General features: G+C 47.8%; 1 protein-coding gene and 1 long non-coding RNA gene across 5 annotated transcripts in view; one reads left to right on the top strand and one right to left on the bottom strand.

Moving 5' to 3' along the window:
* The window catches only part of YTHDC1 (YTH N6-methyladenosine RNA binding protein C1), a 52417-nt gene extending 40004 nt beyond the window's left edge, over positions 1-12413 (bottom strand). Inside the window, exons 1-2 of one of the 3 annotated variants that reach the window (XM_083177720.1) lie at positions 12052-12413; positions 6440-6541 (exon numbers count right to left, since the gene is read on the bottom strand). In XM_083177720.1, coding sequence (XP_083033846.1) covers positions 6440-6541; positions 12052-12082 — 133 coding nt within the window. In that variant the 5' untranslated portion in view covers positions 12083-12413. The remainder of the gene's footprint in view (positions 1-6439; positions 6542-12051) is intronic. The other 2 variants (XM_083177729.1, XM_083177739.1) reach the window with 2 other exon arrangements.
* LOC146064371 (uncharacterized) lies at positions 11892-22326 on the top strand. Of its 2 annotated transcripts, none has more exons than XR_014471798.1 (3): positions 11892-12027; positions 21066-21161; positions 21981-22326. It is a non-coding gene; the product is annotated as an uncharacterized LOC146064371 (long non-coding RNA). The 2 variants fall into 2 exon arrangements; XR_014471797.1 differs by having other exon boundaries at positions 11929-12456.
* The last annotated feature ends 657 nt before the right edge of the window (positions 22327-22983 follow it).

The raw sequence follows: 22983 nt of genomic DNA on the forward strand, positions 1-22983 counted from the left end.
TCAGCAGCAGCCTTGTCTGCAAGTCATGTGCTGTGATCTGCAGCATGGCTGTACCAGACACCCTAGCGGACCCCACTGCCACAGACGCCAGAGAGAAGCCCAGGGTTATGTGCCGGGGAACCGTAGAACACAGCTCCATTTAAACGGAGGCCAATGCTGAAACAAGACCTGCCTTTCCTCACCCACTATCCTCACCTCACACCACCAGCTTGCTGCCTTTCCCCGCTAGTCACCTTGCGCCCCCCCCACCGCCGCCGTCGTCCCTGCCTTATCCCACTCCCTCTCTTTTGCTCCACTTTCGGGTCTTTGCTCTCTCCTCAACCCCTTTTGTCCCCTGCTGTCTTTCCCTCCCTCCTCTCCCCATGCCAACCCTCTCTCCTTGCCATCCCTCTACCCTGCTCTGTTTCCTCTGCCCTCTCTCTCACGTGGACATGTTATCAGCCACTGTATCATAGTGCTCCTCTTAGTTATAAAGGGATTTTTGTAAGAACTTACCGTTCGAATCCCTTTCTCTGATATGGTCCTGGTGACACAGCTCAACACTGGGATGTAGGAGGGTCCGAAGGAGCCAGGCACCTATCCTAAAGCTTTAGAGGGTAGGCTCCTCCCCTACTGCATCCCTGGACTCTTCAGTTCAACTTTCAAAGCCACTGGAATACATTAACTCAGTACAAACGCCTGCACATATTATATGCACATTTTATAACAGAAACTGTTAACTTTTAACCATTTTAACATGAACATCATGAAATTCTGGCATACTTACTGAGCGTAAGGGAGGGATCGCTGTGTCACCAGGACCATATCAGAGAAAGGGATTCGAACGGTAAGTTCTTACAAAAATCCCTTTTTCTCTTTCAATGGTCCTGGTGACACAGCTCAACACTGGGACGTTCCAGAGCCGGTCCTTTGGGAGGGTACGCTCAGGTCTGCAGCTCTCAGCACTGCTCGCCCGAATGATGCGTCCTCCGACGCGAACTCATGGAATCTATAGAATTTGGCAAATGTGTGAACAGATGACCAAGTGGCAGCTCTGCAAACCTGCTCCGCTGTGGCCCCATGTCGGACCGCCCAAGAGGTAGCAACTGACCTGGTGGTATGCGCATTAATTCTGGCCGGTACAGGCCTACCCACTTTGGTGTATGCAAAAGCTATCACAGATCGCAACCACCTAGCAATGGTCTGCTTAGATGCAGGCCAACCAATTTTATGTACGTCATACAATACCAATAAAGTGTCAGTCTTTCTAACACTCTTCACTCTGTCCACATATATGCGTAAGGCACGCACAACATCCAAAGTCTTCAACTTGTCCCTTTTCTTGGAACCCTCTGGGGGTTGAAACACAGGTAGAACTATCTCCTGATTTAAATGGAAGGCAGAGACTACCTTCGGTAAAAATTGCGGCACTGTTCTCAGAACAGCCCTGTCATCGTGAAAGATTAAGAAGGGAGATTTGCATGACAAGGCTCCCAACTCAGACACCCTCTTAGCAGATGCTACTGCTAACAAAAACACTAACTTCCACGTGAGAAACTTAAAGTCAGCCGACCTCAAAGGCTCAAAAGGTGCCTTCTGAAGGCAATCCAAAACCAGTGACAGGTCCCAAGGTGCTACTGGTTGCTTGTAAGGGGGTTTCAGTTTGGATACCCCTTGTAAAAAAGTTTGAATCTCCGGTAAAATGGCAATTCTTTTTTGAAAATAGATGGACAAGGCCGAAATCTGCACCTTCAACGACTGAAGACTTAGGCCCGAAGAAAATCCATCTTGTAAAAAATCCAACATTTTTGATAATTTGAAGTGAGATGTGTGAGCTTTTTGCCTCTCACACCATCTAATATAAGTCTTCCAGACTCTATAATAATTTGCAGAAGAAACAGCCTTTCTGGCTTTTATCATAGTCTGCACTACTGCGTCAGAAAATCCTTTCTTTTTCAAAATGGCGGTTTCAATAACCAAGCCGTCAAAATCAATCGATCGGAATCCAGATGATTGAATGGGCCTTGTCTTAACAGGTCTGGTCTCAGAGGTAGACGCCATGAATCCACTGATAACCTCTGAAGCCTCGAATACCAAGACCTCCTTGGCCAATCTGGGGCCACAAGGATCACCGGGACCTTCTGGTCCTGTACCCTCTTTAACAGTCTTGCTAACATCGGAATAGGAGGGAATGCATAAAGAAGATCTCCCTGCCAATGGGTAGTCATGGCATCCACTGCCTCTGCTAGCGGATCTCTCGTTCTGGCATAGAACCTGGGCACCTGATGGTTGAACCTGGATGCCATTAGGTCCAAATCCGGAGTTCCCCACATTGCAGTGATCTGGTGAAACACCTGAGGGTGTAGGCTCCATTCTCCTTCCTTGAGCTCCTCCCTGCTCAGGAAGTCTGCTTCTATATTCTCCACTCCTGGAATGAATATAGCCGATACTGCAGGAACATTCTGTTCCGCCCATAGAAAGATTCTGGACACCTCCCACATGGCCAATCTGCTGCGAGTACCTCCCTGGTGATTCAGATACGCCACAGCTGTGGCATTGTCGGTCTGAATCCTCAAGGGGGAGTTCCTTAACCTGTCTCCCGCCAAGGAAATCACTTTCCAGACAGCTCTCAGCTCCAAGATGTTTATTGGCAACGCTGATTCCTCTGCCGTCCACAGGCCCTGCAGCCTGAGATCCAGGGCTACTGCCCCCCAGCCCCTGAGACTGGCATCGGTAGTTACTATCAACCAGTCCCAGGTCTGTAATGACCGACCCCACTGAAGGGAATCTACCTCTGTCCACCATTTCAAGGAGTCCCGAGTGTCTGCGGACAGCACTATCAACTCCGTCTTCATGGTCAAAGTGTTTCCTGACCAGGCTGACAAAATGTTCCATTGGAATACTCGAGAGTGGAACCTGGCAAATTGAAGCGTTTCGAATGACGCCACCATTTTCCCCAGGAGTTTGAGGCACCTCCATACTGACAAGCTCGGAGCACTGAGGATCTCCTGAACTAGATTGACCAAGTCCCTGGCCTTTATCTCCGGGAGGAATACCCGATGGAGATGGGTATCCAGTATGACTCCCAAGAACTGGATCCTCTGTGATGGTACCAACTGAGATTTTTGTAAGTTTAAAATCCAGCCGTGAGCCTGCAAAAAACTGATGGCCTCTTTTAAATGACTTTGAAGCAGTGTTGCTGATTCTGCTTTGAACAGGAGATCGTCCAAATAGGGTATTACTGTGATTCCCCTGAGCCTCAGCACTGCCGCCATCACAGACATTATTTTTGTAAATACCCTTGGCGCGGTTGCTAGGCCAAAGGGTAACGCCCGGAACTGTAAATGCAGGTCTCCTATGGCAAATCTCAACAGCATCTGATGTTCCGGGTGAATGGGAACGTGCAGATATGCGTCCTGGACATCCATGGACGCCAGAAATTCTCCCTGGTCCAGACTCAGGAGTACAGTTCTCAAAGACTCCATTTTGAAATGGTCTACCCAAAGGTGAACATTTAAGGACTTCAAACTTAGTATTGGTCTGAAAGACCCGTCTGGTTTGGGCACCAGGAACAGCGTGGAGTAAAATCCTTTCTTCCACTCTGCCCTGGGAACCGGGACTACCACCCCTTTTTCCAAAAGGGAATGAGCCGCTCTCATAAGAGCTGTGCGCAGGAGCGCCTGCTTTGGTATGGGTGTGGGGATGAACCTCTTTGGAGGCCGCCCTCTGAAAGGGATTTTGTAACCCTGGGTAATAATCTCTAAGACCCAGGTATCCTGGTCTAGAGAAGCCCAAGCGTCTCTGAAGTGTGTAAGACGCCCCCCCACCTTTATCCCTGCCGGGCTGATCCCCTGGCAGTCATGCGGAGGGTTTTTCCTCTCCTTTAGAGGCAGGCTTCTTATTGAAAGAGCCAAACTTGGACCTTTGGGATTTGCCCCTGGAGTTCTGGAACTTTCCCCTGAACGATTGTCCCCGAAAGGACGCACCACCTCTAGGGGAGGGCCGAAAGGACGGCCTAAAAGCAGCAAATCTGGATGACTGCTTTGTTGAGGAGGCCGGCAGAAACGTACTCTTGCCGCCTGTGGCTTGTTTTATAATCTCCTCAAGCTCAGAACCAAAAAGTAACTTTCCCTTGAAAGCTAACATTTCTAAGGCCTTTTTGGATTCATTGTCCGCTTCCCAGGCCTTAAGCCAGAGTACCCTCCTGGCATTTATGGAGACTGTGGATACTCTGGTAGCCATTTTAAGAGCTTCCTCCTCTGCTTCCACCGCATATTCTGCAGCGGCCTTAATCTTTTCTGCTACCAGCAAAGCACCGTGGTCAGCCTGCAGCATGGTGCATAGCTCACCAGCCCACTCTATAATGGCCTTAGAGACCCAGGCTGAAGCAATAAGGGGACGCAGGGTAAACCCCACCCCTTCAAAAATAGCCTTGAGGTTTCCCTCTAGCTTTTTATCCACAGCATCTTTAAAAGCTGCACCACCCTGTACAGGTAATACCGTAGCTTTTGATAAGCGTGCCACAGAAGCATCCACAACAGGCACCTTTTCCCAGAGTTCAGAATGAGACTCCGGCATGGGGTACAGACTAAGGAATCTTTTAGGCATCTGTAGCCTCTTATCTGGGGTTTTCCAAGCCCCTTCCAATAGTTCCTGTAACCCCTCATCTGAGGGAAAAGTAACAGCCTCCTTTCGCTGTCGCTTAAAAACACCCTTAACAGGGGTCTTATCCTCAACAGACAGTTTTAACGCCTGTTTTACAGCCACAATAAGATCCTCTATACCAGCAGCAGAGGTCTCTTCAAAATCATCACCCTGGTCCCAGGGTGTGTCAGTATACTCTCCTTCCTCTTCCTCTAACACATTAGGCATAGCATAAGACCTTTTAGGGGTCCCTGTAACCTCATCCATTTTGTCCAGTATTTCACTGAATCTGTTGATCCCCTTAGCAGTATCCTGCATCACCTGAATAAGTGCAGGATCTGCCTGGGTAAGAGGTAAGGAGCCAGACGACTGCTGAGATGATGGCATAGGTCTCTGTGATTCTACCAGCACATCACTCTGCCTGTCCAGAAGCTGCACCAAAGCGTTTACCGACCTGCCTAGGGCACTGGCCCACGCAGGTTCACTCTGCTCTCCCCTATGGTGTTCACTGCCCATGGGTCTCACATCAGCGCAAGTAATACATAAGCCCCCCTTGGCCATCTGCTCAGGGACAAACTTTTGTGTGCAAACATTGCACGCGCTCAGTGCACTAAGGACTCCCTCCCCCAAAACCACAGCCTGATGCTCAGACATGATGCAAGTGAAGCGTATATATATATATCTCAATATACACAGTGCAAACAATTGTACAAGCGTTTATACAAAGTCAATGCACCCAATCACTTAGCTGTCTGTAGGTTTCAACTGCGGGGAAGCGATGCCCAGGAAATCCAAGTCACTCTGCCAGGATCAATAAGCCAGCTCAGCTCCGCTGCAAGCGTTCTGAAAGGCGCCAAAGTCAGAGTGAAGGAAGAGACCAAAGTCCCTGCTGCTGCGGGGTCCGTGACCTTTTGGCGCCAACCACCCCCAGCTAGCCGCTCCTTAGGTAGGATTTCCTTGTTCCAGTATCTCCCCCTCAAATGGGGACCACTTGGAACATGCCTGTCACAGCGCTGCTGTCCTCTCAGTCAGGAGCTCAGCGTGTAAGCTCCGCATAAAATGGCCGCCGCCATCACGGAGCGCCTGTCCCCCATGATCCCCACCTAAACGTGGAGCCGGTTTCAGGCTACTCCGGAGCCCAGGCAGCCTCTTAATAGAGGCTGTAAGCGCAGCACAGGGAGACCAGACAGAGTCTACCCTGTGCACAGAGAGCTGACAGGACGCGCTTCTGTCAGCTCCTGCTGCGCTAGCAGTGTGAGGATTCACTATGAAAATCCTCACACTGTGCCTACCTAGCTAGGGTAATAGTTAATAAAATAATAAAAATCCCCTAACTACTCTAATTCTTCGGCTGCTCCTGCAGCCCTTTAGAATAGCACCCACTCCAGTGGGCACCTAACACGAACTGAAGAGTCCAGGGATGCAGTAGGGGAGGAGCCTACCCTCTAAAGCTTTAGGATAGGTGCCTGGCTCCTTCGGACCCTCCTACATCCCAGTGTTGAGCTGTGTCACCAGGACCATTGAAAGAGAAAATAATATGAAAAATAAAAACATTACTGGAGGAACTTCACTTTCCCCCACCTCATTTTTTGAAAGCAGCAATTCTGTGCCATTCAACACTGTATAATAGACCTGGGCAGATTGTTTTCTCATTCTTCAGCAACTGCATCAAATCATTAAGTAACTACATAATACCCATTTTAAGAAGGGGGAAAAATAAAAAGGAGCATACAGTGGTCATTAGCTCCATAGAAACCACTACCACAAATGCAATGACAAAAACGTTCCATCGAAAATGCTGGTATGAAATGCTTACCTTTTTTGTCATTCACATCCTGCTCACTTTCAGGATTATATAATTCATCATCTTGATCTGGAGCTTCAGTTAAAATATCATCCAAAACATTTACTTCACTATCTGAAGGGAAGGAAAAAAATAAAATAAAAATCAAGCAAGGATATAGTCAAAAATATAAATCAATGACCAAACATGTAGTGCTACCTTAATTAGTGCTTCAGGGGGATGCTACTTTTGACTCCTAATTAAATTTAAATGATCTAGAGGAGCAGCAATTACAGTAGATAAGTCTGGAATGGCTATTCTGAATTCAAAACTTGGGAGGTGTGCATTAGATACAGAACAGGATATGGAAAGTCAGGTGCAGCATAATCTGCAACAGGGCTAACAAGCTCTGGATTCAATGGCTAAAGCTGGGTACATGCTAGAAGACATTGCAGAAGTTGCAGTGTCATCAATGACGTCCCTTAAACTCATGGACAAATGATATAGGTAAATGTCAGAAGAATATCAGTAAAAGTGTTGTCTAGAAATGAGAAATAGTTATATTTCTATTCAGGCGTTAACATAGGGTTTCTTTTCCAAAGAAGTTTAACATAGAGGATAGTCAGTCAACAATATAACAAAACACAGAAATAAGAGAAATCAAACAAAACAAAAGCACTTGTGTGTACAAATGGGATAACAAAACAGTACGTAATAAACACATGAGTGAAATATAGGTCAAAACAATTGCATATACCAGGGGTTCCCAATCTTTTTTGAATCACGGCACCCTAGAGTATCAGAATTTTTCCATGGCACCCCTAGACCCCAACATTTTTTATATAAAATTATGTAGACTGTGTTTATATGTGCTTCTTAGATTCAGCTATCTGGTAAAGGGCAGAATTTGCTTCTAATTGTACACATTTTATGATTGGCAGCCACCAGCACTGGTTTTCTCCATAAATAATTGGAATTGGTCCTGGACCACCAACCTGTGGCACCCCTGCAAGTGTCCCGAGGCACCCCAGGGAGCCACGGCACACAGTTTGGCAACCACTGGCATATACAATAATAAAAACAGTATTAAGGGGCATATTAGTAAAAATATTAGATTTCAGCCACATTAGTAAACTGTCTACATCATTAATGGTGTGTACAGACGTTACAATTCAGCATACAATTTTGACTATATAGTCAAAACAGCATCGGGATTGCATGCAGATCGCACAGATGCACAAATCTCGCACAGCACAAATCAGATAGACAGGGCTGCATTCACTATATAGTACAGATCTGTACTCATAATTGCTGGCTTGTCTTCTTGCTTGCCGTGCGATCAAATAGCACAGCCGTCGACCATGTGTACACACCATTAGAAATGGAGCACAGATTGCCTTGTGTATGCCCCCCCAGTGATAGTGAACCAACACCTGCAAGACAGTGAATGCACTGTCTTTCCTGCTAAGATCCCGGGTTTTGCACAGATCACTAAGCAAACATTGCAGGTGCACTGCGAGGTGTGCTGACCAATCTGTGCAGCTCAGTAAAAACGCTCAGCATCATCCTGTCGCCCCATATGTACAGGGCTTTACACTTGTGCAATAATACAGTTATGCAAATGCACTTCTTTCCTCTAGAAACCAGTCATCTATATAACCTTCAGATATTAAATTGTAGCAAATTTCTTGCAGAATCAAATTTTAGCAAATTCAATTGTTGCCGCCTGTCTGAACTCCCATGCACGGCCGCTGGCGGCATTCAATTGTTTCTTCTAGGAGTAGGAGCTATATAATAATTTCAGCTCGCTACCCACAGGTGTAGCAAGCTGAAATACAGTCACCGGTTTGAGTGCTCAAACAGGAGTTTTTGTGCCACGCCCAATATGTTATTTGGGTTTAGCCGCTATTTTTATTTTAGAATGAGCACAATATTCACAAATAAAATAATCAATTTAATATTGCCACTATGTTCTCCCTTCAGTTAAGGTGGGAGATCAGGCATAATTAAACAATAAATAAGGCCCATAGAGACCAGTGGTACTCAAATTACACTCCTATACCTCATTGATTATTGCAAGTCTTCTAACTGGTCTTCCCAAGAACAGACTCTCACCACTACAATCCATTTTAAATGCTGCTGCTAGGCTGATCTTCCTTGCAAGACGCTCATCTTCTGCTGATCCGCTCTGCCAATCCCTCCATTGGTTACCTGTATCTTACCGTATTCAATATTAAAACACTTCTACTAGCATATAAAGCTATTAACCATACTGCACCAGCATATATCTCTCTACTTATCACAAAATATCTCCCATCTCGACCACTCCGCTCTGCACAAGATCTGCGTCTCTCTTCTGAACGGATCACTAGCTCCCATTCACTATTACAGGACTTTCATCGGGCTGCTCCCATCCTATGGAATGCCCTTCCACGCACAATAAGACTCTCCACTAGCCTCCAGACTTTCAAGCGTTCCCTGAAAACTCACCTCTTCAGGCATGCCTATCATATTTAAGTTACACACGCATAACCCTCTGAGGCACTTATGTATTATATAGCTTCCCTTCTGGACTTGTAACTTGGTGGGACTGTTATGCTATTACTGGTGCCTGTCCTTGTGTTTCCCTCCAATATCCCAATAGATTGTAAGCTTGCAGCAGGGCCTTCTTACCCCCAAATCTGTATGTTGTTACCCAGTTTGTTTTATCACTGTCTACTATTGTAAAGCACAACGGAATCTGTTGCGCTATATAATAAACTGTAAATAAATAAATTACAATTCATGTCAGTCATATGCATATGCTGTTCACATTTCTTCCTTTATTACCACTTATTTATTAGTTTCCCTATCCTCGGTCCAGGTATTCTGGAGATGTCTGTTTACACTTGGGCATGTACTGACAGATAAAATGTATGTCAGACCAACAGACATTTTATCTGACATCCTGAAACCCATCAAATATCATAATCATGCACAGAGATTTCACAGTGTATGGCCACACAATACCTGGGGTTTCTTCCCAAGGGAGTAAACATTTCCCTATACCTCCACTGTGAAAGAACAGAGATAATGCCAGGCGGTTATCTGAGGCAGGTCATAAGATGGAGCCGACCAATGATCTGATCTATAGTACCTGTTAGAAAATTTCCACATGACCGCCAAACAATCATCAATACTAAATCTTGGCCATGTACTAAATGAGTATTGGCCAAATACGCTGACAAAAGGATCAAAAAAAGAATCATAATGTATGTTGGCATTGGGAATTCTTAAATTGAGACTTGCACCCCTTTCACACCACGGGATATGGCCAGGTTAACCCATGTCGCGGCTCAGTGTCAAAGGGTCCCTAAAAATAACCTGTTTCCAGAGACCAAGGAGTAAAATGTTGATAGCGAGCAGGGTTAGAACCTGAAAGGACCAGAGGTAAGCAGTGTGGACAATTGACTCATATCATTCTAAACTGGTACTAGTGTGGCCACGGCGGGATCCCGGGATTTGGCCTAAAAAAGTCCGGGAATCCAATCCCGGGATTTCGGGATTAGACTGCGCATGCGCAGTCTAATGCCGGGCAGCGTCTGAGCACTCGCTCAGACGCTGCCGGGCTGTTCCCGTAACCTGACCCGGCGTGCGGCCTGCGTAGCGTGACAGTAGAGGTCACACGTCACCAGTGACCGCCTGCCTGCCTCCGCCCGCCTGCTGTCTTCTATGGAGGTGCACTTGCCGGGAGGCACCGTGCACCTCCAAACCCACTCCCGGCTGCCCGCCCGCACCCTAATGTAAGTAGATGTGCGGGTCGGCCGGGGTGGGTCCTATGCTAAAAATGTTTTTTTTTGGTGGGGATGCCAATCCCGGGATCGAGCATTTTTCAATCCCGGGATTGAAAAAATGCCCCGGGATTGGCATCCCTAACTGGTACCCATTAACACCCTATGGAGAGTCAGCTCACTGGCGCTTAGAGACTATGTAATGTCTATGCGCCAGCAGAGGAGAAGCCCCGGGTTGAGCATGAGGGGTGAAGAGGATCCCAGCCTCTGTAACACTGCTTGAAACCAGTGTTTAGTGAACCAGGATTTTGGTGTGAAGGAGTAATAAATAGTCACTACACTGCATAACAGTCTTTTACAGATCAATATAAATGTACATGAACTTAATTAAAAAATGCTGTATAACAGATTCCATAAATGTAAAGCTACCTTCTAAAATTGCTCATTGATGAACACATGGTTTTGGTAGAAAAAAAAAAAGAAAGAAGCAATCACTAGTTTATAGTGCAGTTTTTAAAGGGCCACTAATAATTTGTTTGTCTTTACAGAATTATTCAATTGTGGCCAGGAACAAAAAAGCTTTCGTTAAACATGGTACTGAAGAATGTGATTTGGAAACAGTTATGATAAAAATGTTACAGAAGAGAAATGGATAAGCTGCGTGAGGGAGATTCTTCTGCCAGACACCGATAAGTATTCATAGACACAGAAAACATGGATTTTGTTTCAAATGGATTAAACAAAACCAAGCCATAAGAACTGAGGAATTGGTAGTGCATTAAAACAAGTTACTTGATGTATCCCAAGTGTGTGAAACTATCTTAAGGGGCCTGCACACAAAGAAATTTTGCTGAGCGATCTGTCAGCATGTTCAGCCGGTCCTGGTGACATCACTAAACTATATAGTTTATTGTTCTGTATGTACACTCAACAGCATTTGACCAGTGGCACCTCCGATATACTAAATGCCTAGTCATGTAGTGTGTATGGGGCCTTAAGGTGCGTACACACTACAAGGTATACTGCCAACAGGATGCGGTCAAAATCCCGGCGGTCTAAATACTGTCGCAATGCCGGCACTTTGTCCCTCTATGGGTGTCCACGACACTCATAGAGGGAGAATAAAATGGTGTGCTGAGTGTAGCGAGGCACCGGGCCCGCTGCGTGGCGAGCACGCAGGGAGGGGATCCACGGCCCCCCTTGTCGGCATTACAGCGTCCGTATTTCATACTGATCCAGTCAACAATATGCATGATAATGATATTGTGCACATCGTCTAGTGTGTACACACTATATCATTAATGACCCCCCCTTCATCTGTACATGCAGCACAATGACTACTATATCATCAATGACTGCATGTTCAGCAGGAGGTCGGGTGACATCACCGAAAGATATAATTTACGATAGTGTTCAGTGTGCATGCACAATATCACAGAGCAGGGCTGTCCAAACTAGTCCTCGATCTTAATGAAGTGTGGTTATATATTACTCCAGCCTGCACAGCCATGAACACTTCCATACATAGCCAGGACAACAGGGAAAGGTAGTAAGCTGCTGCACAGACACAGTGGTGCTGGTGAGTACAGGTAAAGCAGGTGCGAGCAGAACTCCCTTGTTGGTGCTGGCAAACAAAGGACCCTGGTCTATGCTGCCCACATGCAGAGGCTGACTGCCAGCTGCGCCCCCATGCCCTCCTGTGACTCCTGCACGTAACCTGGTCCACAAGGCAGAGATGCAGAGAGACGGGTTCTAGCCTGACCAGTACCCGTCTCTCTGTATATTCCCTACTTTCGAGAGATAGCAGGTGCTCCGGGAGAGATGGACAATGCCCCCTATACATAAACGCACGTGGGTACCATGGCCGGGGCTCACCTTTGCCTTGCTCGGCCCTCTCAGGCTCCATCCTCCTGCTGGATCTCCTCCTCCGCCGCCGCCTGCCCCGGTGATGGGCCTCTCTGTTGTCCTGGCCGCCGGCGGATGTCACGGTGTCCCCCCCGCCCCGCCGGGCGTCCCGCTCTCCTGCCGTGGCTGAGCAGATCCCGAGGGGGAGCGACCTGTCCCAGTGGCAGGGGGCGAGAGACGGCGGTCACGTAGCCCGGGAGACGTCCCGCGGATGGTCCAGTGTGGCCTCGGCTGCTGCAGCGAACCCTTTCTTTACTATCCCTGTTTTAGCCACAAAATGGCTGCTCCTAGCCTTACCCCTCTGCGACAACAACACCTACTCCCAGCATGCAGCGCGGTCCTTCTCGTCACACGTGACGCAATCACTCTACCCCAGTGAGTGTGCCCAGTCCGACTCCGTCTAAACTTCCTGTATCCTGTTATTGTTGACTTTACTGTATGTTGACTTTACTGTGTGTGCGGAATAGGGGGCGAGGCGGGCTCTATGACCAGACCACTGCCTATTCATGTGATAATAACAGGCAGACGTAGGCAAAAGCAGAGCCACACATAGGGGCAGATGTATTAAGCCTTAACAAGAGATAAATGCGAGGGTGATAAGGAGAGATAAACGTCCAGCCAATCAGCTCCTAACTGCCATGTTACAGCAGGGTTGCCGACCCTCCCGGAATATCCGTGAGTCTCCCGAAAATCGGGACCCCCTCCCGGCCCCCCGGAAGGGTGGGCAACCCTCCCGGATTCAGGGGGGGACCCCCGCTGTCCCCCGAATCGTGGCATTAAAATGCCGCAATCCTCGGGTCTCAGAGGAGGGGGCGGAGCTAAAACGGCACAATCGCGTCATTTTAGCACCGCCCCCTCCACTGAGATCCGTGAATTCGGTGTTTTACCATCATGGGGGCGGGGCTTAGTGATGTCACTCTTAAGCCCCGCCCCCTGAGCGGCTGCTGAAACTCTCCTCTCCGGGCTTCTCCCGGAGAGGAGAATAATAAAGTCGGCAACCCTGTGTTACAGGCTGTGTTTGAAAAAAGTCAGTTAGGAGGTGATTGGCTGGACGTTTATCTCTCTTTATCACCCTTGCATTTATCTCTTGTTAAAGCTTAATACATCTGCCCCAGAGGTAGGAACAAGTACACATAGTTAAGGACAAAAGCGCACATGTATGTGGTATCGGGGTGATAAGTTCATCCCAAGTTGCCATTTGATGTCCCCAACTCCTGAAAAAAAAAGAAAATAAATAGTGTGTGTGTGTTAGCTAATATCTACAGGCACCAGAACCCGCAGTGAATGTACAGGGTTGAGTCTATATTCTAGTGGGCTAACGCTAAAGGACCATAGGCCAGATTCTCTAAGCTTCAAAAGTGATAAAATGGAGCGTGATATACAGCCAGCCAATCAGCTCCTACTTGCCATGTCACAGACTGTGTTTGAAAAATGTCAGGTAGGAGCTGATTGGCTGGCTGTTTATCACTCTCCATTTTATCACTTTTGAAGCTTAGAGAATCTGGCCCCTTGTCCCTCCAGGGTCTGTGATTTAGCCCATTCAATACAATTAGGCTATTTCCCAGTGGGCTAAAGGACAGGTCCTTCTATTGACAATGATTTAGCCTACTCAATAAAATTAGGCTATTTCCTAGTTAGTTAAAGGACCTGGTCCTTCTATCCACTGTTATTTAGCCATTTCAATAAAATGATGCTATTTCCTAGTGGTCTAAAATACTCACTTAAAGGACCAGGTCCTTTAGGCCACATGATTCTAGCTAATTTTACATGAGTAGGCTAAATCCTAGAGGGCAAAGGGACCTCATTTTACAAGCAACTTGTGTAAAGGACCAGGTCCTTTAGGACACATGATTCTAGCCCATGTTACATAAGTAGGCTAAATCCTAGTGGGCAAAGGGACCTCATTTTACAAGCAACTTGTGTAAAGGACCAGGTCCTGTGGGCCACATGATTATAGCCCATTTTACATAACTCTTCTAAACCCTAGTGGGCAAGGGACCCCATTTTACAAGCTACTTGTGTAAAGGACCAGGTCCTTTAGCATACCCTCCAACTGTACCGATTTAGCCGGTACAGTACCGTTTTTTTACGGTCTGTACCGGCTAAAAACGGATGTACCGATTGTACCGGTTTTTATCTGCCAGAGGCAATGTAGTCGCCATTGTCTCCATTGTCTCTGAAGTCCGGCTCCTGGGGTCAAAGAAAGGAGGAGCAGAGCTTTAACAGCATCCACTGTTGCTCCCGCTCCGTGACTGTGGGTGCCGGTTTCTGGTCGCGGGCGTGATGTGTCACATCCGACCATGACCACAGGGGGGCTGGGTGGCTGTGACGCTGACTGGGCCGGGGCTCAAGTGTCTGGTCGCCGGGCGTGACGTGTCATCTGCCCGCGACCTTAACAGAGGGGCCGGGTGCCGGCCAGGAACCTTGCCTGCCTCCCGAGTATGACTCCATCCATTATCTACAGTGCGCAGCGCAGCTCCTCCCCTCCTGGAACTTCAAGCTCCCAGGCTGGCAGGCTTTATTTTAAAAGAGCTGGTGGCCGGATGAAGAAGCACTCTCTTCCTCCCACGCACCCACCAGTAAGCAGTGCCTGCGGTGTTGCTGTGCGTGTGGTAGATGTGGAGGGTGGGGGGTGCCAAAATGCCCAGTGAACATTCGGAAAGGGGGTGTGGCCACACCCACTTTATCCATGGCCATGCCCCCTTCTCGAATGTGTACCGATTTCTACCCTTAAAATGTTGGAGGGTATGCTTTAGGCCACATGATTCTAGCCCATTTTATATAAGTAGGCTAAATCCTAGTGGGCAAAGGAACCTTATTTTACAAGCAACTTGTGTAAAGGATCAGGTCCTTTAGGCCACATGATTCTAGCCCAGTGGTTCCCAAACTGTGTGCCATGGCACCCTGGGGTACCTTGGAGGACTTGCAGGGGTGCCCTGTATTGGTGATCCGTGACTCATTTAGATTATTTATGACCAATGTAATAGGAAAATTGTGGACAAACAGAAGGGAATCCTGTCCCCCATCACATAACTGACACTAAAGAATAGAAATAAATACAATTTATTTACTTTAATATTTATTATTTTCTCAATTAGAAACATTTGGGCTAGGGTGCCGTGAAAAATGTTCTGATACTTAGGGGGCTGCTATTGAAAAAAGTTTGGGAACCACTGTTCTAGCCCATTTTATATTAGTAGGCTAAATCCTAGTGGGCAAAGGGACCTAATTTTATAAGCAACTTTGTAAAGGACCAGTTCCTTTTGGACACATGGGGGGAAATTTACTAAAAAAAAATTAGTGGAAAAAATCTTATTTTCATCCGAAAATACAATTTTTTTGGGTGTATACGTATTTTTGGCATTTACTATGCCAAAAAAAACGTATTTTCGTATTCTTAATGATGGGACATTCGTATTTTTATTTACAAATACGAATGTCTATACCATCGATAGAATACGACAGGAATCACCATTCAAAAGAATGTTGGTTCCTGATTTACTAAGCAGTCGTATTGAAAATACGGTTGATAATTAGTGTAAAACTACCACGAATATACGGCAGGAAAATACACTTTATTTTCCTGTCGCATTTGGCAGAAGCCATCTGACTGATCCGTGCAGGCTTTAGTAATAAAAAATGGTAAAATAAATAAATTTAAAAAAGAACAGCGTGGGGTCCCCCCCACAGCTGTAACCAGCACCAGGCTGAAAGAGCCGGGGCCGGTAATTAAAAATCAGGGAACCCGACAAATAGGGATTCCCCGATTTTTAACAACCAGCCCCAGGCTCCAGGTCCGGGGCTGGTTCCCAAAATATGGGGGACAAAATGAGTAGGGGTCCCCCGTATTTTAAGAACCAGCCAGCAGGGTAATGCCGGGGGGGAGACTTTTTATACAAGTCCCCCCGGCCAAAGCATTAACCCCCTAACCGGTCAGCCTGGCCAGGGGCCCTGGGGGAGTGTGGACCCCCCCCCCAATAAAGGCCCCCCCCTTCAGGATTTACCTGACCAGGCTGAAGCCTGGTGCTGTCCTCGATGCCCCTGGGCGGTGGGCATCGAGCGGATTCAGTGTAAAAAAATATATGTAAAAACTATTGTTTTAAAGTGTGGAACTATGAGTCCCAGCAAGCCTCCCCCGCAAGCTGGGACTTGGAGAACCACAAGTCCCAGCCTGCGGGGCATTAAAGGACCCGCTGGCACTTGTAGTTCCACAGTAAAAAAAATAGTGAAATAAATACACACTGACACACAAAAAAACTTTAATACATCCAAAGCCCATACATACTGATACTTACCTATCTTGAGCCCATAGGTAGGTCCCTGGGTCTCCCCTCCATGTCACCGGTCGGCTCCATCTGTGTCGGCGGCGTCTGTGTCGGCGGCGTCCATCCGGGTCCGAAGAAATCCATGGGGGACCTGTGGAAGATAATCCAACTCACCCAGGTCCTCCATGGAAGCTCTGAAGTCTTGATCCGCCGTAGTCCAGGACTTCTGTCACCTTCTGTGACACGCCGGCGACTCCATCGGCTCCCGCATCGGACTTTCAGAGAGGCGCAGAGATCCTTCATCTTCCGCGCCTCTCTATAGAATGATTCTATTGGCCGATTAGCACGGCTTCTGATTGGCCGCCTAGCGGCCAATAGAATCATTCTATAGAGAGGCGCGGAAGATGAAGGATCTCTGCGCCTCTCTGACAGGCCACTGCGGGAAGCCGATGGAGTCGCCGGCGTGTCACAGAAGGTGACAGAAGTCCTGGACTACGGCGGATCAAGACTTCAGAGCTTCCATGGAGGACCTGGGTGAGTTGGATTACCTTCCACAGGTCCCCCATGGATTTCTTCGGACCCAGATGGACGCCGCCGACACAGATGCGGCCGACACAGATGGAGCCGGCCGGCGACATGGAGGGGAGACCCAGGGACCTACCTACGGGCTCAAGATAGGTAAGTATCAGTATGTATGGGCTTTGGATGTATTAAAGTTTTATTGTGTGTCAGTGTGTATTTATTTCACTATTTTTTTTACTGTGGAACTACAAGTGCCAGCGGGCCCTTTAATGCCCCGCAGGCTGGGAGTTGTGGTTCTCCAAGTCCCAGCTTGCGGGGGAGGCTTGCTTGGACTCATAGTTCCACAGTTTAAAACATAGTTTTTACATCTATTTTTTTACACTGAATCAGCTCGATGCCCACCGCACCGGGGCATCGAGGACAGCACCAGGCTTCAGCCTGGTCAGGTAAGTCCTGGAGGGGGGGGCCTTTATTGGGGGGGTCCCCTCTCCCCCAGGGCCCCTGGCCAGGCTGACCGGTCAGGGGGTTAATGCTTTGGCCGGGGGGACTTGTATAAAAGCTGTGGCATTACCCTGCTGGCTGGTTTGGCCTGGGGCTGGTTCTTAAAATACAGGGGACCCCTACTCATTTTGTCCCCCAGTATTTTGGGAACCAGCCTCGGACCTGGAGCCTGGGGCTGGTTGTTAAATATCGGGGAACCCCTATTTGTCGGGTTCCCTGACTTTTAATTACCGGCCCCGGCTCTTTCAGCCTGGTTCTGGTTACAGCTGTGGTGGGGACCCCTTGCTGTTTATTATTTTACCTTTTTTTTTTACACCTTGCAGCCTGCATGGATCTGACTGATCCGTGCAGACTGCCTACACTAATTTGTATTAGCGGCCGTATATACGGCCGTTAATACGAAATTTATACACCATCGGAGGGTTACAAAGCAGTCGTATTTGACTGCTTTGTAAATCCCCCTGGAACACAACTTGGCATACGACTTATGCAGTCGTAGCCATTCGTATTAAGAATACGAATGCAACTTTTTGCATTCGTATTCTTAGTAAATTTCCCCCCTGATTCTAGCCCATTTTACATAAGTAGGCTAAACCCTAGTGGACAAAGGGACCTAATTTTATGAGCAACTTGTGTTTAGGCTACATGAAGAGCAAGATTTAGTAACAGGGAGAGAGGGGGTGTCAGGGAAGAAAAAGGGTTAAAGATGGAGTGAGCGACTGTACCAGGTAGAGAAGGGGAAGAGAGAGGCGGGCAAGGGGAGATAGAAAGAGGAAGGGTAGCAGGGGAGAGAGAGGGTGACAGGGAATGTTGGAGAGAGCATGGGATAGAGAAAAGAGAACTGGCAGAGAGCAAGAAGATGGGGTGGAGGGGGGAGGTGATGGGGGCGACGTGCTAAGGTAACTAGGGAGTGAGGTGATTAGGGGCAAGGTGAAATGGAGTAAGCTGACAGTGGGCTAGAGGGTGTGAGGTGACGGCGGGCAAAAGAGGGAGGGAGAGAATGGGCAGTGGGAAGAGGAGGCAAATCTCCCATACATAGGCACAGGGCTCTTGTGCAAGTCACCATCTGCTGGGAGCCCTTGCTCCCCATCTTTCCTGCCGCTTCTGCAATTCTCCTTCCTCCTGGCTACCATTGCCAGCTCATGTCAGGGTCAGGGCGCATCCCCGGAGACCCTCATTTTTTTTTTTTTTTTTTAATGAGTTCCCAGGCCACAATTTAGGGTAAAATACACAGCATATGTGTGATCCCCAAGCTGTATTTTAGGAGAGGAGCATGTTGCAAGCGAGACACTGCTACCATGTGGGACAGTGGTCTGGTGAAGTATGGATGATGCTGCCGGGTGTGAGAGAAGGGGGATGGGACAGACACTGCTGGTGGGTAGGATGTACAGGTTTTGGGGGCACTGTGTCCATATTATAGAGAAGGGGTGGCATCATATATCCACTGATGATGGGGGTTAGTACAACGGATGTGACCTTATTATAGAGTGAGGGGTGGCAGCATATGGGCACTGATGCTGGGTAGTACAACGTAAGTGACCTTATTATAGAGTGAGGGTGGCATCATATGGGCACTGATGCTGGCTAGTATGATGACACACACCAGGCAGCAGCTGTGCGATTTTCTGTAGCTCAATTTTGTAACACAAAAATATATTTTTCTCAGCTCTACTGCGCTCTCAATAACCGTTTCTTGTCCAAGGAGCACCACTCCTTTATATACACAACCAAAAGAAATGGACAATAACCCAGTGCTGATTCAAATGGTGATTTGTGGTACTATGGGTAAATATCCTCTCTGTTGTCCACAAGATTTACTGGAATTTCAGAGGGTTCCTTATTGGACCACACTGACCTGAGTGTGGGTCCCTATGTACACATAGCGTTTTCTTTATCCAATTTTTCTTATTTCACCACTCCATGTACAGATGGGTCTTGTCCCATCTTGGCAGGGGATGGCGCTGGCGTCGCCAGCCGCCATCCCCCGCCAGCGCCATGGCGATGGTGAGAAGGGGACGCGCGCGCACGTCCCCTTCCGACGGCGCTTCCATCCGTTCCCCCGAGTCCCCGCCGGCTTGCCGGCGGTAACCCGGGGTCCCCGCCGCCTGCCCGCATCCCCCCCTAACCCCCCCTAACCCTGTCCGTCTCCCTGAGGCGGAGACGGACAGGGTTTCCGTCGCGCTGGCGACGGAGACTGAGACGCGCGTGCGCGTGAGACGCACGCGCGTCTCAGTGCATTCGCTGGCGTGGCTGCTGGCGGGTCGCCAGCGCAGACGCCATGGCGACCCGCCAGCAAGGATGGGACAAGACCCATCTGTACATGGTATTTAGTATCACAACTGACATGGGGACTGGTCCCTAAATTCACCTAAAGGTATCTTTGGGTGAAGCGTATCCTCCAATATACTCCAAAAACAACCAGTGGTACACACCATTCACATTAGGAAACAAACTGACCTGTATGAAGGTCCCTATGTTCCCGTAGTGTGTCCTTTAATCCCTCAATCCTCCTTGAGTCAAGATATGGGCGGTAGCAGAATTTTCTTCAAAAAATGTTTTTTCCCAGACAGGTAAAATACACTATAAAAACTATAAAAATGGGAGCTTTTTACCGGAAAAGACCAATAACGCATATATTATCCTCCTCACCCGGATTGAGTCGGAATGTATTGTGGTGCCCTGATGGTATGGGTTGATATCGGTCTCTCCTGTATCCAGCGTCCCTGTACACCAATGCGTTTCTGACGTCACCGTCCTTCCTCAACTGGTAAGGTAATTGGCTGCTAACAAACAGCACTAGAATGAATGTGGGAATGTTAATTGTAAGCTCCACTGGGGAAGGGTGTGTGATGTGAATGTTCAAAAATTCTCTGTAAAGGGCTGCAGAATATGGCTCTTATTCAGATCTGATCGCAGTAAAAATTTGTTCTCAAAACGGGCAAAACCATGTGCACTGCAGGTGGGGCAGATGTAACATGTATAGAGAGAGTTAGATTTGTGTGAGTTATTTTGTTTCTGTACAGGGTAAATACTGGCTGCATTATTGTTACACTGCACATCGTTTTGCTCATTTTAAGAACAAATTTGTACTGCAATCAGATCTGAATAAGGGCCTGTGTACGCTAGATAAAAAAAAACTGTTAATAAATAAATATTACAAAATTGGTTGATTATGAAAAACAATATTCAATTAATATAGCCCACGGAGTTCTTGTTCTGTATTCCAGCAAAGGACCAGGTGAGGAGCTGCGCATGTGTAGCAGCCCTTCCGCAGTCATTAGGCTAAACACTACAGTCGCTAACTGTTGAGATCGCGGATGTGTGGTCCGCGGCCCAGCCAGGGGGGAGAGCGGCCTGTTCTAATGTGTTATGGGCCGGCCCACCGGAAAGTTGCCTGGTTTCCCGCTAGGGCATATCCGCCCCTGACCAGCAGCATCTCCTTTGAAGAGCAGCAGTCACTCTTGAACAAGTGCTGCTGTACATGCAGGTGCTCCTTCAGAGGCAGGCAACTCCATTGCCTCTGGGAGTTATGCCTGTGTGTGGCACTGCTGTTCCCGCTTCGGTAACATACTATGAACATGACGGCTGTCTGAGAATCTGAAAATGGTACCCCTGGTACCTCCTGTGTGCATTTGCGATCGTATCAAACTGGTCAACACATTTCTTGTATTATTTGTTTATGTTTTTCTCATCTAGAGTCTGGAACACTGGAACAAAATATATGGGAACCTTCACAATAAGAAAATCACATCAGAAATAGGTCTTCACTCTTCACTAAGTAAAACCCATTGGGTGAGATTTAAGGATATGCGATTTTTAGTCATTTTCTGAAATCGCACCTTATTGCAGGTTTTCAACTTGAAACCAGTGCCCAGCTCCAACAGCCCACAGTGTCATGTTACAGCCGGGGGGACACTTTTTACATAAGGGCCCTTATTCAGATCTGATCTCAGTACAAATTTGTTCTCAAAATGGGCAAAACCATGTGCACTGCAGGTGGGGCAGATGTAACATGTATAGAGAGAGTTAGATTTGTGTGAGTTATTTTGTTTCTGTGTATGGTAAATACTGGCTGCATTATTTTTACACTGCAATTTAGATTTCAGTTTCAACACACCCCACCCAAATTTAACTCTCTCTGCACATGTTACATCTGCCCAACCTGCAGTGCACATGGTTTTGCCCATTTTAAGAACAAATTTGTACTGCAATCAGACTTGAATAAGGGCCAAGGTCCCCCGGCCGTATCATGCTCACCATGGCTGGTCAGCCCTGGACGGGGTACCTGGGGGATTGGGTCCCCCTTCCTAATAAAGGGGTCCTCCCCAGGCTTCACCCATCCAGGGCTGAAGCCCGGGCTGTCTCCGGCATCTGTGGGCGGTGGACATCGGGCTGATACATGTAAAAGTTTTTAAAAAACATTGCTTTTTCCAAGTGAACTACAAGTCCGCGCATGCGGGGCTTTAATGGGCCCTCTTGGACTTGTGGTCCACCTGTAAAAAGAATGTTAAAAAAAACCACAGAACAGTAAAACTTAATTATACACATACTAATTTTACACCTACACTCACAAATCCAGGCTCCAGCATTTTCTCCTTCTGTCCCCTGCAGCAGCTCACCCCGCACTGAATGCACTGACCGGCACTGACCAGTAACCAAGTCACAAAAACTCCTACTGGCCGCTGCCGCTGGACCCCGCTGACACTGCAGAGCCCCTGCAGAGTGCCAGACCCCCATACAGCCCAAGGAGAGTCCCCACAGAATGGGTGATTAGCGTGACCGGCACCTTAACTGAACGCTGACCGTGCAAATTTGCTGCCAAGCGATTAAGTCTGTATCTGATCCAGTATTGTATCGGCTAAAGTGGTTTAGTTAGAGGGTATGACATAGGTCTTAATTTCATTTTGTGGCGCCTCCCAAGTCCTGGAGCCCCAGGCTGCAGTCTATCCAGCCATTAATAATGACTGATGGGGCACTGCTTTGACTCAATTAATTTAACTATAACCATGAGTGTTCTTAGCAAATGCATGATAAACTATGTAGGCAATAAGTCATATTATCTTTTTTTCACCATCTGTAATGAACTTAGGCCCCTATTCTGTTGCTTCGCTCCCCTGCATGTTCATGCAGGGGAGCAATGTTGAGCGTCTGCGCATATGCATTTATGTGCAGATGCTCGGTGCGAGCGGAGCGGTGGCATGGCAAACTGCTAGTTAGCCTTCCCCTTCATAACTAACTGCTACTTCGCCTTCCCCTTCATAACTAACTGCTAGTTCGCCTTCCCCTTCTTAAATAACTGCTAGTTCGCCTTCCCCTTCTTAAATAACTGCTAGTTCGCCTTCCCCTTCATAACTAACTGCTAGTTCGCCTTCCCCTTCATAACTAACTGCTAGTTCACCATCCCGTTCATACCTAGCAGTGGCGGCATCGTGGGGCGTTCCCATGAAAATGCTGGGCGTTCCCATGTAAATGCACCCTTGACGCGGATCCGTAGTGCGGGCAGCTGACGTCAGCAGATGTTAGCTGCCTGTCCACTTGCCGCACAGGGCGCTTGTAGATGTGAGACTGTGTGGCCAGGGTTTGGTGGACTTGCAAATTCACAGCTTTGCCTTTC

Source organism: Crinia signifera, chromosome 1 (genome assembly GCF_055691185.1).
Source record: "Crinia signifera chromosome 1, ASM5569118v1, whole genome shotgun sequence".
In the NCBI taxonomy this organism is placed as follows: Eukaryota; Metazoa; Chordata; class Amphibia; order Anura; family Myobatrachidae; genus Crinia; species Crinia signifera.